Source organism: Bos grunniens, chromosome 9, assembly GCF_055505025.1.
Source record: "Bos grunniens cultivar Pamir isolate PY7600 chromosome 9, Bosgru_T2T1.0, whole genome shotgun sequence".
Taxonomy (NCBI): Eukaryota; Metazoa; Chordata; class Mammalia; order Artiodactyla; family Bovidae; genus Bos; species Bos grunniens.
Window position 1 is genome coordinate 64,926,413 of NC_141173.1, and position 19,528 is coordinate 64,945,940.

At 46.1% G+C, this 19,528-nt stretch overlaps 1 protein-coding gene and 1 long non-coding RNA gene across 2 annotated transcripts in view; one reads left to right on the plus strand and one right to left on the minus strand.

Moving 5' to 3' along the window:
* Window positions 1–350: 350 nt before the first annotated feature.
* NT5E (5'-nucleotidase ecto) overlaps window positions 351–19,528 on the minus strand; it is a 73,050-nt gene continuing 53,872 nt past the window's right edge. The window contains exons 4-9 of the mRNA XM_086317867.1: window positions 12,422–12,619; window positions 11,549–11,703; window positions 8,791–8,896; window positions 7,589–7,738; window positions 5,803–6,003; window positions 351–2,317 (exon numbers count right to left, since the gene is read on the minus strand). Coding sequence (XP_086173993.1) covers window positions 2,154–2,317; window positions 5,803–6,003; window positions 7,589–7,738; window positions 8,791–8,896; window positions 11,549–11,703; window positions 12,422–12,619 — 974 coding nt within the window. The 3' untranslated portion in view covers window positions 351–2,153. The remainder of the gene's footprint in view (window positions 2,318–5,802; window positions 6,004–7,588; window positions 7,739–8,790; window positions 8,897–11,548; window positions 11,704–12,421; window positions 12,620–19,528) is intronic.
* Window positions 16,760–18,970, plus strand: LOC147366057 (uncharacterized). The gene is made up of 2 exons (XR_015133181.1): window positions 16,760–18,474; window positions 18,933–18,970. It is a non-coding gene; the product is annotated as an uncharacterized LOC147366057 (long non-coding RNA).

Here is a 19,528-nt window from a genome sequence, read left to right on the forward strand (position 1 = left end):
TGTTTATTTTTTTATTTTTGGCCGTGCCGTGTGGCATGTAGGGTCTTAGTTCCCTGACCAGGGGGAACCTGTACCCACCGCAGTGAAAGCATGGAGTCCTGACCACTGGCCCACCAGGGAAGTCGCATTAGTCTTAAGTACCCTTTATCTACTGTTCTTCTGTACCTAAAAATTGAATGTATTTTTCTTATTTTTAGGGGGGGTGGGATATAGGGAGGGCTGTCAGATGGCAGGGGCCTTATAATCATGGGCAGTGATACCAGTGATGAGCTGTCAAAACAGTTTTCCTTCGGTCATATTGTCTTGGGTTGTAAGTATTTGCTTGAGAGAAGAAATAACTACCAAAGACAAAGAGTGTATCTTCAGTTTTATTGTTTGGAACCTAGAATTGAAAAGTATTTTTAGGTCATTTCTTAAACCACTGAACAATACAGGCACACAGATTTAGAAAACTTACAAAAATGTTCTTTAAAAATTTGTGTTTCAATAGGGTTTACCCTGTTTTACTGGCCAGGCATAAAAAATGTAGCCCAAATGCAGTCCTGTTGACATTTTCCTCTTAAAATCTTATTGGCATTCATTTATTGTCAATCTCTATAAGCATAGAACCTGGGGCATTACTTTATTGCGTCAATCTTTATAAAGAGGTTATGACATTTAAAAGTACATTTGTATCAAGAGTACCTAATATTTGTAAACATTAAAAGCGAACATCCTCACTCTTCAGTCCTTTAGCTGTTGTCTGCTCACTCTTTTTTAAGGTGAGGCCTGCCATTTCTCGTTGAATCATGTATACAATGATGAGCAGGCTCACATGGTCCCCACTACCCCTTTCAGCAAGTATTTGTACATAAATCATGTGTGGCATTAGTCTGGGTATTTCCTGAGCACCCACTCAGAGGGTGCTCCCACTCTCAGGCAGGAGTCCTTATGTGCGTGTTTGAGAATGACTGAGAGTGACTGTTCAAATATGGAGGCAGAGCTGACTTTAAACTTAGGTAGACCACTTGAAAAATCAACCTTGTCTTTCCTCTGGATTTTCCATAAGTGAGGAAGGGGTGAAGTGTGTCTTGGGTTGTAAGTTGTTGTCTTGGGTGTGTGCCTAGAATAAGTACATCTTGCTAGGGAGACACAGGTGCAGGTTTAGAATTACACCTTCTCTAAGAAGGTTCTCTTCTTGTGACACCTTCCCATTAGGAAGAAGGAGGAAAGAAATGGAGAACTGATGGAATGTCATAAAATGCCATGTGTTAGGCACTCTGCTGCTACTACCTAGCAAATTTCTGTGTAGCTAGAGTAAATGGGCTTTAGCTGTTTCTCTTCTCTAATGGAAGTTGTTCCTGGGCATCCCAGTCTTTGCTTCCCCTTCTCACTAGCCCCACGTGGCCTTTTGCAGCTCCTGGCCTTTCCCATTATCCGCTGCCCTTTGTGTCCCAACTCCTCAAAGGTGCATGGTGGTGAGGAAGAGAGCACCACTGTGTGTTTAGTCCGTTAACTCCTTGTCACACACACTAGAGAGGAAAAACAGAGAGACCAGAAGTAAAGCAGAGACTTGTCCTCCATGAGTTTGGGGCTCCAGTAAATATCATCCTGAACAGTAACTGGATGAAAGAGTGTGGGACTGAGGTTAGAGGGCCTAGATGCAGGTCTGGGATCGTCACTTTTACCAAATGGCCTTAAGTCGGCTCTGAGCTTTAGTTTCCTCATCTTTCATACGGGAAGAAAACAACGCCTGTCTTCCCACGCACAAAAGTTATGGACATCAAATAAGAAAATGTGCTCAGAATTCCCTTGTAAATGATAAAGTTATGTAAACATAAGTTGTTTGGTGGATTAGAATGGATATAAAGGAGAAAAATGATGTGTATGGTTTAAAGGTGTTAATAAAGTTTTATTAAAATTTGCATATGTAAACTAAAGATGGCTGGCCTTCTCGTCAGAGGTCCCACTTTCATTTCTTTTCCTGTGTGTTCACTAAGTTGCTGATCCTGAGTGATGATGCCAGTGTCTTTACTTACAACCCTCTAAGCTCAGCTTCTAGGAGACTGCAAAGACGGTCTGCGCCATCGTAAAACCAGTTCCTAAAAAACCGACTTGAATCTCACGTGAGAAAAAAAAATACAGTTCCGTTTAATGGCAAGGAGAATTTTTGGCTATTGGTATAAAATAATGATCACTGCCAAAACTGAAAGAAATATTAAAGAAAAACTTCCACAGCAATGACTTCCTGCAGAAAACTGGATCCGACCTTCAACTGCTGGATAAAGCACTTTCATTTTTGAGATGTATCCAGAAACCACGTTGATATCTTGGTCACCTAGAAAAATACATGCATTATTTTAACTACAGAAAAAATAGTGATTCATTAATAATAATAAGGGGAAAGCCAGTGTATTTCTTTAAAGTCCTTTGTGATTATAAGAAGGAAGGTACTCCTTTCATAAGCGAGGCTAAAGTATCACAAAGGACAAGGACAGTGGTGATCGTAAGTGCAAAGAATCTGATTGCTTTTCATGTTTCAGATGAGAAATGTGCCCATTGTCTACTATTGGATAATTCAGGGGAATAGAGTCCTCTCAACTCTGAGATGACTTGATAAGAAGGGACTTCCTACCTAGGGACTTCCCTGACACTCAAGTGGTTAAGAATCTGCCTTCCACTGCAGGAGACATAGGTTTGATCCCTGGTCGGGGAACTAATATCCCACATGCTTCAAAGCAACTAGTAGCCCACACACCACCACTACCTGAGCCTTCAGGTTCTGGAGCCTGTGTGCTACAGGTAGAGAGTCGGCCTGCCACAACTGAAACCTGAAGCAGCCAAATAAATATGTAAACATTTGAAAAGGAAAAGGCTGTTGTCATTATTGCCTCTGAACCACTCCAGAGTTGGGGCACTAAGGAAGTGGGTTAAGATAATTAGTTGAGAAATAAATGTGGCTTTTTTGTTTTGGGGGGATTTTTTTGGCTTGCCTGCTCAAGAATCATTTTCACATAATTGATAGTGAAATAATGGAGGCTTCATTTCCAAAAGAGAAGACAACTGACAAATACTAATTGCCTGTAACTACAGCAAACCCACAGTGACCTGACAGACTTTTATTTTAAAAGTACCACTTCAAATCATGTATCTGATAAGAGGTTAATATCCAAAATATATAAAGAATGCGCACAACTCAATAGCCTACCCCAAAAAAAAATCTGATTAAAAGATGGGCAGAGGATCTGACAGACATTTTACCAAAGAAGAAATGCAGATGACCAAAAAGCATATGAAAAGATGCTCAATATCATGAATTATCAGAGAAATGCAAATCAAAACCACAATGAGTTACCACCTCACACCTGTTAGAACAACTATGATCAAAACGACAAAAAATGTCAATGAGGATGTGGAGAAAAGGAACTCTTGTGCATTGTGTGCAAAAATGTAAATTGGTGCAGCTGCTATGAAAAATAGTAGGAGGCTCCTCAAGAAATTGAAAATAGAACTTCCAAATAATCCAGCAGTTCCACTCCTGAGTATTTACCTAAGAAAATGAAAATACTAATTTGAAAAGATATGTGCACTTCTGTGCTCATTACAGCATTATTTACAATAGCCAAGATAAGGAAGTATGTTAGTCACTCAGTTGTGTCCAATTCTTTGTGACCCCATGGACTGTAGCCTGCCAGGCCCTTCTGTCCATGGAATTCCCCAGGCAAGAATAGTGGAGTGGGTTGTCTTTTCCTCCTCCAGGGGATCTTCCCAACCCCGGGACGGGACCCAAATCTCCAGCATTGCAGGCAGATTCTTTACCATCTAAGCCACCAGGGAAGCATAAGGAAACAAATGTCCATTAACGGATGGATGAACAAAGATGTGTGTATATATATACAATGGAATACTCTTCAGCTATTAAAAAAAAATGACCTTTTTCCATTTGCAACTACATGGATGGCCCTTGAGGACATTATGCTAAGTGAAATAATTCAGACAAAGACAAATACCATAAATTCAACAACAAAGCAAGCAAGCTTAGTTACAGAGAACAGACTGATGGTTCCTAGAGGTGGAGGGAGTTGGGACTGGGTGAGGATGCAAATGGGTGAAGGGAGTCAAAAGTTAATACAAACTTCCAGTTATAAAATAAATAAGTCCTGAGGCTGTAATGTATAGCAGAGTGGATATAGTTATTAATGCTATTGCATATTTGAATGTTGATACAAGAATAGATCTTAGAAGTCCTCATTACAAGAAATTTTGTAATTATGTAAGGTGACATTAATTGGACTTAACGTGGTGATCATTTTGCAATACATACAAATATAGAATCATGTTTTATACCTGAAACTAATGTTATATTTCAATTATACCTCAATTAAAAAATGTATTACTATAGTACTTAAAAAGAACCCTTCTCTGCAGTGGTTCTCACCCCTGGGTATACATCAGAATCACTGCAAAGCCTTTTGCCCCAACCAAGTAAATCACACTCTCTTAAGTTGGGACCAAGTTGGTATTTAATTTAAAATACTCCCCAAGTGATTCTAATGTATGATGAGGGCTGAGAACACTTACAGCCAAAGCTTTCCCAGCCTTCCATGCGAGATCTTTGTCTCTAGCACTCACTAGTCTGGGCTTGAGTGATACACAGCCATTAACTTTGTTTCATGCAGGACTCAAGGGCTTGAGTGATACACAGCCATTAACTTTGTTTCATGCAGGACTCAAGAGGACACCTTCTAAGCCTGCCTTTCCATTTCCTATCATGGAATGGTTGGGAGTAGCTGGCACCTTTCCTCCCAGGAAGGGCTGCCTCCTTGGCCCTGGCTCTGCCCTCCACCCTCCTTGGGATATGCAGCTACCGTGGCAGAACCCTCATGATAAGGCCGTAGAGACGGACGCAGAGAAGCTGTGCATGTGTCTTGTAAACACATGAGGTTTAGCCCTGGAGAACAGGAAGGGGTCATGTACTGGCAGTGCACTCCATGCACAGGAAGTGGTTCTCAATTGAATTTTTGAAAATGAGGCTGGGGTATAATGACCCTCACTCACCTGGGGTCATCTTGGGGGTTCCTATGATGTCCTCCACCAACACATTGTGCTGAATGGAGCAGGCAGCATATCCCATTCATGCCTACCTGACCTTTTCACACCAAAAGCTTCTTCAAGAAAGTTGAAGTGATTCGGGGACTTCCCTGGTGGTGCAGTGGATAAGAATGTGCCTGCCAGTGCAGGAGACATGAGTTCAATCCCTGATCTGGGAAGATTCCACATACAGTGGAGCATCTAAGCCCTTGTGCCACAACTACTGAGCCTGTTTCAGAGCCTGTGCTCTGCAACAAGAAAAGCCACCACAGTGAGAAGCATGAGCACCGCAACCAAGAGTAGCCCCCTGCTAGCTGCAACTAAAAACAAACAAACAAAAAAAAGCCCGAGCAAACTAACCAAGACCCAGCATGCCCCAAAATAAATGTTAAAAAAAGTTGAGATGATTTAACATGGTTTCCCACATCCAACCTAAAAATGCAACGTTTATATTTCACAATTTAAATAGCTGCTTAGCTGCACTTTAAAAGTTTTAAAACACTTTTTATGTAAAAATACGTTTTCCCTGGGCATGGATGGATGGGTTGAGTGCTGGGGAGGGGCAAGACTCTACTACCCTAGGCTGTTTCCTAACAAAGTGGGAGGGAGCTGACAGTGTAGGGGCAGATCTGGTTTCTGGCTTTGCCCTCCTGGTGTCATCGTGTGCTGCTCCCCTCCTGGGATCTGTTCTGTTCCTTTGGGTTAGGGAGAGGAAGAGACACTTGAGCTTACCAGAGTCATGTTTTATCTTTTCATCTTTTATCATCCGGAATCCGTCTCCACCACTGACAAGGAAGCTTGGGAGGATCACCTTGTACACCTTATCCATTCTAAGAGGCTCATAACTGGGCACACGACACTGGGTGCAAAGAACCTCTAACTTGACCACCCTGTCCCCAGGGTTTCGGGAAATATCATACACCACGTGAATTCCTAGAAAAGAAAGGAGGCTGTAGGTTTTCACTGGATCCAAAGGAAAATTTTTGTTTTCTAAGAAAGATTTTGGCCCAAATCTGGAGTCATGGGGCTGCGGCTTAGTTTTCATTTAGTTTGAGCGAAACTTCAGCAAGAGAGCTGAAGTGACGTTGCAGCTACTGTATCTGGTTAAGTTTATCCTTGAGTCTTTCTGGGAGGCCTGAGAATGCCTGGGTGGGTAATCGGGGACTCTGCAGGGAGAAAACCACACCTTTTTAAAATTCATATCATGAATTAATCAGTCCAGCAACTTGGTTCAGTAGCTTTGGAAAATGAGGAACAGATGAGAGCTGACCAACAAATAGTTAATAATTTGGCCTGGGTGACTTCTGCGAAACATACAACTACCCAGCACAGTGCCTCTCTCTGTTCCCTCTGCTCTTTCCTGGAAAATGGAGAATATCTGGGCAACCCTACGGGCAGTGGGTGGGACTCCACCACCCTCTGCAGCCCCTTAGTCCCAGCAGTGGGGTGCTCTGGGACTTTCCAGAAGGGGGAAGACTTGAAAAGCAATCAGACCCCTCAAATGGGGTCTACCATCTAAAGTACAAACAGTGAGGTCAGACTATGGTGTCACAGTCAATTAAGATTATTCATATTAATTTTAAGTTTAACTCATTGGACTGTTGACAAAAGCACTTTAGAAGTCCTTAACAATTTGGGAAGCATTTATTTTCCTTCCACTTTCATGGCAGTCCATAAGATAAGCAGGCACATTTTCTCACTGTTCTCTGAGAGGCTGAATGAAGACTTGCCCCAGGTCCCAGTGGAACTAGAACCAGGTTCCAATGTCTTGTCCTGGCTGCCCCTTGCAGAAATCATCTTTATTAATGGTGATTGGACATTGCATTCCCTTGAACCTCTGCATGCTTCCAGGCAATTACCAGGCAGTAGAAAAAGGTTTGGTTTGTTTTTGTTGTTGTTGTTGTTTTACAAAGAATACTGAATGTTTAAATAACTAAGGTTTTAATAGAAACTAGACCTCAAGGCTGGAGAAGGCAATGGCACCCCACTCCAGTACTCCTGCCTGGAAAATCCCATGGACGGAGGAGCCTGGTAGGCTGCAGCCCATGGGGTCGCTGAGGGTCGGACACGACTGAGCAACTTCACTTTCACTTTTCACTTTCATGCATTGGAGAAAGAAATGGCAACCCACTCCAGTGTTCTTGCCTGGAGAATCCCAGGGATGCGGGAGCCTGGTGGGCTGCTGTCTATGGGGTCACACAGAGTCGGACATGACTGAAGTGACTTAGCAGCAGCAGCAGACCTCAAGGCAGCTGACCTGCTTAGACCCAGAGGGCTAGCTCCTGCAGAGAAGGTCGTCTGATGTCCAAATCAGACTTGGAAAATATTGCTCATTTTCAGGGCCTTGGGGCTTTGACCCCGACCTATTCTTAGTGGTCTGGGAGTCTACAGCCACTGAAAGACTGTGCATTGGTGTTGGGTGTGTGAAGCCCAAGCAAGCCTGGCCAGGAGGTCCTGGTGAGGTGGGGAGCTAAGCCAACCAGCAGGAAGCCTCCCCTCACCTTGGAAGGTGACTTACCTCCCACCTGCAGAAACTCGCCTGTGGCCTGGCCATAGCGGTACACGCTGTGCTCGAAGGCCTTCTTCAGGGTGGAGCCTTTTAACTGGACCAGGTCAAAGGTGCCTCCAAAGGGCAACACAGCAGCCAGGTTCTCCCAGGTAATTGTGCCTGAGGGTAGTCACAGATGAGGCCAGAGGGAAAATGGCTTGCGAACAAGCCCAGTGTCCTTCAGGACCCGCAGAGGAGGTAAGGGAGACGGGGCCACGAGGAGACTATGAGGACAGCACAGCTGCGTCTGAGTGTTCCTGATGCTTGGGAAGACAGAGATCAGGAGGCCCCTGGCCGTGCCCTCCTCCACTGAGACTGTTTTGACAGTATATCAAGGAAGATGATTAGGGCATCTCTGGTGGGTCAGTGGTAAAGAATCTGCCTGCCAATGCAGGAGACATGAGAGGCCTGGATTTAATCACTGGGTCGTGAAGATCCCCTGGATGAGGCCATGACAACCCCACTCCAGTATTCTTGCCTGGAGAATCCCATGGACAGAGGAGCCTGGTGGGCTACAAGTCCATAGGGTTGCACAGAGTTGGACTCGACTGAAGCAACTTAGCATGCACGTACGCAGGGAAGATGACAGGAGTGTCTCGAATATCTGTCTGGTTGGCTGGTTTTACCATGTGCTATAATCCAGGATATCTGTAAATGCACTAAAGGAAGTTGTCCAGCTGTTTTGTCCAGGGCTTGAAATTGGCAGTTTTGTCCTCCTCTTTCCAGATATCCAGGTGGAAGCTGTCACCATTTTGCATAAATCAGTCAATGATTCATGTGAGTCAGAAGTTCGATTTTTTTTTTTTTTTAATTTTTGGCTGCACTGCGCAGCATGTGGGATCATAGTTCCCCGATCAGGGATCAAACCCGTGCCCCCTGCATTGGAGTTGCGGAGTCTTAACCACTGGACCACCAGGCAAGTCCTAAGTCAGAAGTTTAGGTAAAGCTTGGTTCCACTAAGGCTAACTGCTCCCTCTGTGTGCACATGTATCCGAGAATACAAGCACATGTGTGTCCTTTGGGTGGGGCACTGACTTGAGTGGCAGCTAACCCAAGCTGAGGGGCCTGGCACTGTGGGTTGTGGCAGGCAGCACAGAGGAGCTAAGGCTGCCCGTGGCCAGGTTTGGGGAGCTGGTCAGACAGAGAGCTGAGGCCAGGGCCCAGGAGCATACCATTGTTCCGCTCGTCAATGGGCGACCGGATGCCACCTCCATTTAAAATGCACATGGACACATGGTTCCAGGACATCTCATCTGGGTGTCTCAGGTTGTTGTTAATCTGCAACAGCAGCAGGAATTTACACTCATTATTCTGGGCCTTCTTTCTGAGGGTTCGTTCCCAGAAATGAAGCTGCTTTTCTTCTGCCCCTGTGTGCCCGGAGCTCTCTCAAGTATAACTTGTCAAAACTAGCTTTATGATCTGAGAAGCAACAATAAGATACTGTGACCAGTCCCAGGTCAGACTCTGAGCAGCCAGCAGCTCTGAAACCCTCTCCTAAGACCCTGCATCCCCAGAGCAGGGGCCCTGAGCAAAGCCCACCCCCCCCAACCCCCAGCAAAGGCCGGGGGCCCCTGTGCAGAGTGGCTCGTGGGGCTGCTCCCCCAGGACAGGCTCACACTTGCTCCTGAGGGCAGAGTCCAGAACCCTTTCAGCTCTAGACCTTGGGCCACCAAGAATCCTGGCAGTCTGGTCTAGGTCCCCAGACAGTTCCTAAGCTGGCAATTTTGGAGACACAGAGAGAGACAGCCCCTAAGATGGAGTTCCAGTCTTTTCTTTTACATAATATGTGTTTAGTGACAAGAAATAAAATGAATACATTCTCATTTGAAAAAATAGGATGGTGGAGGAGGTGAGGGAGACACGGGGTTGCGGCCAGGAGGACAGCACCGAGGCAGTGTTCCTGACATGGGGGGAGGAGGGACTCCTTGTGCGGTGAGCACTGCTAGAGCCTGGGGTGTTTCCTTGCACACCTGCCTCCACACAGTCACACTCTGGCTTCTCTACAGCTACTTGTCTCATGGATTGCATGGTGCTTAGGAGCCAGTGCTGGTCCTGCCTTGGGAAGTGTGAGTGTTGTCATTTACTTGGCAGGCTTTTTTTTTTAATTATTTTTAATTGAAGGATAATTGCTTTACAATATTGTGTTGGTTTCTGCCATACAATAACATGGATCAGTACTTGGCAGACTTCTACTGAGTGTGGCTTCATCCTAGATACCAGGCACAGAGCTGAGCACAAAGGTCCCCTGGGTTCCCCTGGGCGTGGTGAGTTTGACCCTGAGACCTCAGTTCGGCATGGCCCCTGGGGGGCTGCCCACAGATAGGTGAACAGAGGGGTGCTTTGGGTGTGAGATCTCACTCACCATGGGACTTACTATTCTCATGATAACTACATGTCATCGTTCTCTGCTTGTGAAGGCTGTTCCCACAAGGCCAGGTTCTCAGGGCCAAGAGGAGACAGATCAGGGAAATGCAGTCTGGCTTTGTTAGGCCCAAGCAAAAGTGTTTTATTTACTATGTCCACATCTTCAGAGAAGCAGAGTTTGTGGAGTCAGGTCATCTTACAAAAGGAAAGCCATATCCAAAATTCAGACACTTAAGATGAGCACCTCGAAATAAAGGCTTCATTCTTGTCCAGCAATAAAGAGGTTAAATAGTCTTGTTTAGGCTTCAGAGACAAAGCAGAGCAGACCTCTGACCTTGCTTCTAACCTGCCTGGACATAGCCCTGACTGCTGCTGTGAGTGTCAGCCATGCCTGCTGTGAGGGTTGGCTGAGAGCCACCATAGATAGATAGAGGGAGGATCTTTGAATTTGCTGAGCCATCTGGCCAACCAGGACCAACAACATTCCAAGATTTGCAGAACAAAGCAAACAGCATTGTAAAAAAGGTTGTTGTTCCGATGCTCAGTCGTGTCTGACTCTTTGCAACCCCATGGACTGCAGCATGCCTGGCTTCCCCTTCCTTTGCTATCTCTTGGAGTTTGCTCAAACTCATGTCCACTGAGTCGATGATGTCATCCAACCATCTCATCATCTGCAGCTCCCTTCTCCTCCTGCCTTCAATCTTTTCCCAGAATCAGGGTCTTTTCCAAGACCTACATAATCTACATGACAAAGATTAACACAATACCAGAGCTGCAGTTTTGCTTGCAGACTGATGATGATGGTTTGCGGCCTGGGAATTGTGAGCGGGAACCCCAGACTGCAACCTTTGAAGTCTCATCCACAGAGCAGACATGCTGCCTTGAACCTTTTCCCAGTTGGAACTCCAGATGTGCTGTGTCGTGGGACTTCCCAGCACTGTTGTGCTATGTCACGGGACTTCCCAGCACTGTCTGTTAGTCAAAGCCCAATTTGGTGATGTATCCTCTGCTGTTCCTATTTCTCTTTTCTTTTAGTGTTAGTATATTGAAAGTAAGCTAGATAATTCTCTGATAAATATTTGTATTATTTATTTGTATATAACGAGTGGCTTGTTTTGTTAACAAACCTCTTGAACCTGAGATAAAAGTGAAAACTTTCTACAAAACAGGGGTGGTCCACTGGTATGGTTCAGGCACCTTCCCAGGGTACTCAGTGCGAATCCACACCAAGCTTATATCTGGGCATTAATTTTTAAAAAACATTTGTATTGGAGTACAGTTGCTTATAATGTTTTGTTAGTTTCTGCTGTATAGCAGAGTGAATCAGCTGTATGTTACATGTATATCCTCCCCTTTTTGGATTTCCTTCCCATGTAGGTCACCACAGAGCACTGAGTAGAGTTCCCTGTGCTATGCAGCAGGTCCTCATTGGTTACCTATTTGGGCATTAATCTTTAAACGTCTTCATTCTGTATCAGGCGGTCCATCCTCACATCCTCCCTTCCTTCTTCCATCTCTCCTCCACCCTCCCTAGGCGTGGGCCCTGCTCTCCCGGGAACCACTCACCATAGCATCACAAATCAGATTGCCCATGTTGCATTCTCGAAAGCGGCAGGACTGAGCAGTGCCATCCAGATAGACAATTGTTTTCCCCAATTCCTGGGTTGAATAGTTATCTAATTTTACCCGCCATTTGTTAATGTCTGCTTTTATGTTTGGATCTAGAAGAAAACAAACAAATCAGCCTGCAGTTAAAGCAGATCTCACACTGGCTTAAACATGAGAGAAAGACATCATTCAGCTAACCTGGCGTGAGTCTACAGTTCTTCACCATATTTGTGTACATTTTGGTTTTTGACCAGGAAATTTCCTTAGGCACATCTGTTCTATTTCCTGGAAATAAGGCCCTGCTTGGATCTTAAAATGCCAAGTGAACCAAAATCAACTCATCACATCTGACTACCTGCTGGCCCATTGGGGATAGCATCTGTGGTGCAGATGTGGGCAATGATTAGGCTTATACTTGGGCAGGTAAAGGGATGAGAGGGCCTGCTATGGGGTCCTGGCCCCTCCCTCTGGCTGTCAGAAGCTCTGACTCTCCAGGGCCCCTGATCACCAGTCTTTCCCTATCTGAACCCAGGTCTCCCCCAGCTCTCCTCTGGGACGTGAGCTGAGAGCGGTTCTCCTGTGCCAGGGTAGAGCTGTAAAAGCACAACAAGCAGTGACACAGTGTCTGGTGCTGAGAGGGCTTAGAGAAGCCCTGGCTTCTGAAATTTGGGTGTGTTTTAAATCTCCTTATCCAAGAAGACAGTAGGGTAAACTCAAGGAAGAAACTCAGTTCTTCAGAAACATTGTCCTGAAACGTTAACAAAGCAAATAAAACACAATCCAGCCATCTAATTTTGCAATTGGTGGATCACTGCCCTGAATTTCACATACCTTCTGGGATGCTGCTGTTGAGAAGAATGGGATTTCCATGTGAAGTGACAACATTTCCTTTTTCATCAAACTCAACCTTCAAATAGCCTAGGTATTTGCCAAAAGCATAGGCCTGGACCACAGGAACCTTCCGTCCATCATCAGAAGTGACTATGAATGGGTACTGCCCTGCTGGCACCTCTTTGGAAGGTGGATTGCCTGCAATGAAAGATCCAGAGCTGATCAAGTCAGGCCTTGTTCACAGCTGGCTGTGGGCCTGCAGGCCGCCGGCCAGGTGACTGCAAATTCTGAACCAATGATTCTCCAGCTGCTGCTCTACGCAGCTGGTCTTTCAGAGCCCGGCTTGGGCATCTGCCCCGGTTTCCAAATGCCCTTTTGGCACATGAATCCTCCCATTCTCAACCCAGCAGACATTTGCTAAGCTCTTCCTAAGTCCAGGGCACCGTGCCTGGTGCTGGGGGCACACAAAGATACGACACTGCTAAACTCTCCTGTCTCCGTCCTGACCCGGCTCCACTCTCACCAACCAGGTGGCGTAGCCAAGTCACTTCACTTCCCTGAGCTTCAGTTTTCCCACCTGTCGGTTGTTCAGTTGCTCAGTCTTGTCTGACTCTTTGCAACCCTATGGACTGTAGCCCACCAGGCTCCTCTGTCCTTGGAATTCTCTAGGCAAGAATACTGGAGTGAGTAGCCTCACTCCAGATCAAACCTACAACTCCTGTGTCTCCTACATTGCAGGCAGTCTCTATCCACTGACCCATCAGGGAAGCCCTTTCCCACCTGTACAATGGGCAAAATAATTCCTGGGGCTGTTGTGAGGATGAAACATCTAATCTCCCTTGTGTAATGTCTAGGACACAGTAGAAACTCGTTACATGTGTATTTCTTTCCCTTATGAGAGGATGGCAACCTCTTGGAAACTCTAGATGTACATTGGGAACTTAGACTCTTTAATGGAGATGACAAGAAATTAACATGGTAAATCAACTGTACTTTAATTAAACAAAAAGAGAAATGACAAAGGGCCATCCCTAGGTTTTGTTGCTGAGTTCTGTGTCCCCTTGGTGCCCTGTGGAATGGCCACACTCATGCCAGGAGCTGACCAGTGCACACACCACCCGCCCCAGCCAGACCACAGACCAGCTAAGTTCTGCTGAATTGTCTCCAAGGGGAGCCCTGGGAGAACCTGAGTGCCGCTTATCAGCCAGACGCTGAGACCCACCCCAGCATTGCCTTCTAGACACGGGCCTGTGGGAGGGTGGGAGCCGGGGCAGTGGGACCCTGAGCCCTGGTCTCTGATCACCTCACCTGACATGTTCCAATTCTATAGCTGCAACCTCCTGTGGGCACCCTGCACTTCCTATCTCACCTCCACAGGGACCAGGACCTCATTTGGGCTGTCCTGAGTCAGAGACAACGAAACAGACACCCTTGACCTGCCACTGTTTCTATCACCTCCCTCCACACACCCACCACCAGCGCTTCCTATTAGATGTTCACAGAGGGCCTGGGCAACTTCAGCTCGTGTTGGCTGCTCACTGGACCAGTTAGGAGAGTCAGCCAGGAGCCAGTCCTGGACCAGATCTAGTTTAGCCCTCCAGGCACCCCACAAGGCAGCTCCTATTATTGCCCCCACTGTACAGACTGTACACCCTGTGTACCGGGCGTCATAGGCCTTGTGCCCAAGGTTATGCAGCTGGTCTGTGAAGGAGGGGGTTGCAAACAGGATTGTGAGGCACTGGAGCTTCTGTTCTCTCTACCTCCCAACACGGCCGATGATGTGCTGTTTTCAGAAGCCTGTAAGAGTTAGTTTCCAAAGGCCACTGTCCAAAGCAAGTGCAAGCCTGGGGCTGTGCCCTTGTGCTCCAAGCTGTGTCTGGGCTTCCCTCTTCACTGAAGACAAGCTGGGGTGAATGTTTTATGAAAAACCCAGTCCTGCTTTTGCTCTTGTCCTCAGTAATCACAGAGCAGACATGCTGCAAATACCAACATTCCAAAAGCAGGAACAAGCTGTTGCCCGTATTAACTTCCCATTTTCTTGCTTCCCATGGAAAAAGAAAAAAGCCTTGGAACTTTATTTTCACAAAAGCACCTGACTAGAGATCCAGGGCAGGCCATGTCCCATCTCCATTTGCACGGATCAGGACAGATGGTGGCTAGGACTGTTGTAGATGGTTGGAGGCATTGCAGAATAGCAAGGAAGGTTAATGCTCACACCATCCTCAATCGGTTCTGTGGTGGTCCTTTTTTGGACAAGCTTGGAGCCTGCTTTTTACTTCAGAGGAAGGGGGTATAGCAGCCCTCCCCCACCCCCTCAGCTGGAGAAGGTTCCTCCTTTGAGCTCAGAGAACCTTGGCAAGGTGCAGTTTCCATTATGTCCACGAGGTGGCGCAGAACACCCCATCCAGTAGGCAAAGGCCCTAAGTCTGTTTCAGAAAGGAATCTAGCAGATTCCTGGAAACCCAAGAAGGGCAAGCCTGACTGTTTTGGTCTCTATTTTTCTGCCTTCCATATATATATCTGAATTTAAACAGAATGTAAAAATTTGGAATCTAACTATTCGGTCAGATGTCTTATCAGATCAGCTTGCTCTTTAGAAATAGGAGCCACCAACCCCCAGCTCCTGCAGGACAGGGACCTTTTCCAGTTCTTGAAAGGCCTTGATGTGCCTTTTGTTAGAACAAATGGTGTGTCATCTTCATCCCAGATGGACCTAATTAGGAACAAGGAGGACGCTTCCCATGCAGCTGAGGCAACAACCAGTCTAGTTTGGCTCAGGGCAGCCTTCTCCACAACTCTGCTTCCCCTCCACTCATCAACCCCAGAAAACCGCTGGCAGAGAAATGTAATCCAGGGAAACCGTTCACAGTTCCCACAGCCCTCTATTCAGCCAAAGATGCTCAGGCGCCAAATATTCTCTCCACACACGGAACCACACGTCTTTAGATCCAAGCGTGTTTTCTTGGCGGGGGAGAAATGATTTACCAGAACTCTATTTCAGCCATTTGGCAAACAAATAATCTTGGGAGCAAGCCTGAGGAGGAAGGAGGTGTGGGCTGACATTTTCTCCTGGTCACCGGGCATTGCCCAGCACAGCGAGGGAGCAGCCCCTCAGGACGTGGGGGTTCCCAGTGCTGGCCTTGACAAGTGCCTGTCTGGTGGCCCAGTGGATGGATCATGTGGTCACAGAGATGCCAGGGAGCAGACCTTCAACATAGTTTTCACTTGGCTGAATGAATTGCTTATTTTTAAAATATTTATTGAATTTGTTATGATACTGCTTCTGTTTTATGTTTTGGTTTTTTGGCCATTAGGCATGTGGACTCTTAGCTCCCTGACCAGGGATCGAACCTGCACTCCCTATATTAGAAAGTGAAGTCTTATCACTGGACCTCCAGGGAAGTCCTGGCTGAATGAACTGTAGAATGTTTGAGGCGGTCCATGTGATGATTTTAATGTATAATGGGACTGGTCTAAGAATTTCCAAAGTGAAAGTGAAAGTGAAAGTCGCTCAGTCATGTTCGACTCTTTGTGGCCCCATGGACTATACAGTCCATAGAAGTCTCCAGGCCAAAATACTAGAGTGGATAATCTTTCCCTTCTCCAGGGAATCTTCCCAACCCAGGGATTGAACCCAGGTCTCCCACATTGCAGGCAGATCCTTTACCAGCTGAGCCACACAGGAAGCCCAAGAATACCACCTATCCCTTCTCCAGTGGATCTTCTCGATCCAAGAATTGAACTGGGGTCTCCTGCATTGCAGGTGGATTCTTTACCAACTCAACTGAGCTATCAGGGAAGCCCCAAGAACTTCCAATATTCCTACAAAAGGACTGGATTAAAGTACTTGGTAATTTGCATATTTCACATCAATGCCTCTAAGGGACTTGAGTGTCTCTTTTAAATGACTAGGAAGTGCTTGCTTTTTCATCTGTTTACTCCTCAACATCTCAGAAGAGTCACACTTTGGTCACCATTATCTTGTCCCTGGGCCACTGCACAGCCTCCTAACTGATGTCTATATATCTATCTCTTCTTTTCCTCTTTCTGATCCAGTTTCCCCACAACAGCCTGAATGATCTTTCTAAACACAAATATGATCGTGCACTCCGTGGTTTAAAATATTTCCTATCCCCTTAGTTGTTGTTGTTCAGTGGCTAAGTCATGTCCGACTCTTTGCCATCCCATGGACTGCAGCACACCAGGCTTCCCTGTCCTTCACTATCTCCTGGAGTTTGCTCAGATTCATGTCCATTGAGTGGATGATGCCATCTATCACTGGCCTTAGGGAGAACAGCAAAACTGATCAGGACCCTGCAAAGCCTTCCCAGGTAAAAAAAAAAAAAAAGTCCCTCTATGTTCCCTATTGCTTGTTTGTAGAAAAAGGCTTTAGTCTCCTAGACTTTCCCTGGGTTCCAAAGACTCAAGCAGTTACTAATTAGGGAAGTTAGAGACTGAAGAAACAAAGGGAAAATAGTCAAGCAAGAAAACCAACGATAGCTTAAAAATAATAATTTAGTGGCAGGGGAAGAAAAACGGAATCCTAGTTTCTCCACAAGGGATATACGTAACAATCTGACATATAGCTTTGAGTTGTTCCCCTACCCTCATCCAGGTGGAGAGTGGTGACTCTATGCTGACCACAAGCATGCAGATCCCAGACCAATTAGAACCAGAAGACTGATGATTAAGATTCCTGAAATATCACACTGTTACCTCACTACCACCAATCAGAAGAAGGTCCACCAGTTGTAACTCCGACCCGCAAAACTGCCTTTAAAAATTGTCCCCTGAAAGCCATTGGAGAGTTTGGGTCTTTTGAGCACAAGTTACCCATCCTCCTCGCTTGGCACTTGGCAAATAAATGCTGTACTTTCTCTCACTGCAACCTGATGTTAGTAGATAGGCTTTTCTGCATAGTGGGGCGAGCAGACCACAATGCTACCCAAATTGTAGCAACACTGTAATTTTTGTCATGAACGTCATAACCTATCAGACGTACATGATATGGCCCTGCTTTGAGGCAGGAGGTAGATGCCCACCACCCCCATCACCCCCAGGGCAGATACTCCAGGATGAAAATAGCAGGACAATCAAAAGAAGAGGCTAAGCCCTGCCCAAATAGAAGAAAAAAAGATCACATTATTTCTCATTCTTGAAATCAGAAGACCTCCCTGACTACATATGTATAGGAAGACTCCTTGGAGGTCAAAAGGGGAGTGATGCTAAGTGATACTAACTACCCATAGGCTTCTTTGGTAGCATCCATCTTGGCTAAGAGATGCATGTACACATACGGGAGGATCCTGAGATACACCAAATATGCAGGCAAATCAACGGAAACCCAGAAGAAATGCCCCGTATAAGTAATTCAAGCTACCACGAGGGAGTGACTCTCTCTGAGTCTATCCATGTATCTATCCACACGTACAGTACTCTTTTTTCCTTTTCATAAGTGCTTTCTTTGTTTCACTACTTTCCCTCTTTGTGGGAATTTTCTGCAAAGCTGAAGGGCCAGGTTCTTGTCACTGACCACTAGTCTAGTGGCTAGGATTTGGTGCTCTCATAGCTGCAACCTGACTGGATCTCTGGCCAGAAACCAAAACTCCTGCAGGCTGAGGCCGCTATAGATCAGCTTCATGCGGACCTTCTGCTCTGCACTTCAGCAACCTTAGTGTCTTCATTTCTCACACCACACCCACCTGCACAGTCACAAACATAGAGTAAGACTCAGAACCAGAGGCCCACGGGTGAATTATTTCCATTTTTTTGCTTGAGTTTATTCATCCGTAAAATGGAGAACGTAACAATACCTGACTTGGAGGGTTCCTGGGAGGATTTAAGAAGTTAATGAAGCATATGAAGCCTGATTCAGGTAAATGTTCAATAAAGGTTAGTGATAATTTGTTACCAAGTTACTTCCTGGACATTTTTCTGATCTTAGTCTAAATGTCAGTTCCTCAGAACACTCTCTGACAATTCCCCAGACGTGGTCAGGGCCTCCTACACCTGCCCTCCCAGCATTGTGGACTTCTTTCTTCACAGCATGCTTTGTAAGTATATATGATTGATTTTGTTGCATACTTAAAAAAAAAAATCTGATCAGCATCAGTATCCCTTTTAAGATAGTGAGTTCCATAAGGGCCCAGGGGCTGGCCCAGCACATAGCAGGTGGTTGATAAATGTTGAATGATTATGCTTGAGTAGTTTAGCCAGCTCTTTTTCAGATCAGACAAGATGTGTATGCCCTTCCTGTGGAGGAATCCATATGTCAAGGGGAGTCAAGCCCCAGTTCCCAACTTCCCTCTATCTAATTTCTTCAACAAGCTGGGTGGGGCTTGTAAAGCAGAATGAGCTGCCTGTTGAGAGAACGGGTTTGGGTGTAGCTCCCTTTCAATCTGGTGACCTTGGGAGAGACTCTTAGTTCCTGGAACCTAAATGTATTTCCTGTATTTGTAAAATAAGAGATTTGCTCAGTGGTTGAAACCAAGAGGGTTTAATTTTTTTTAAGCTATGAGTATCTTCTGCATGCTGGAGATCTCCTGGCATTGCAAGCCATGAAGTAGGTGGGCCAAGAAGCACTCTGTGAGCGGACACTCAGGCCAGCCGCTGTCAAGAAGCATTCTGCAACCACAGAGGTGAGTCACCAGCTCCTCGGCCACCTCTGTACCCAACCCTGACACACTGGCTGTCACATCTCCTCCAGGGACTCAAGGGGCCGCCAACAGTCTCCATATCTGGACCGTGTCCCTCTGTGTTGTACGTGCTTCGATTTACTGCCCACATTCTTGCTCTTAGATATTCAGTGAGGTCTAAAGAGATGATGCATCTCTGAGTGGTACCCGAGTGTGCACAAACCCCCTGGAATCCAACCCAGGCTGTGTGCCTCTACCCAGTCGCAACTGGCTAGGGCAATTACAGGAACTTGGCAGGGTGGGAACGGGCTCATACACTCACTCACTTACTCAATAAACATCTCCAAGCTCCAACAAGTCCTGGCATGCTGGACTCCACTGCCCTGTGGGGCCAGGCCTGAGGGCTTTGCTTCACCTTGTGAGGCAAAGGCCACCCAGTGTGACAGAGCAGGGGACGGAGTGACACTCCTAC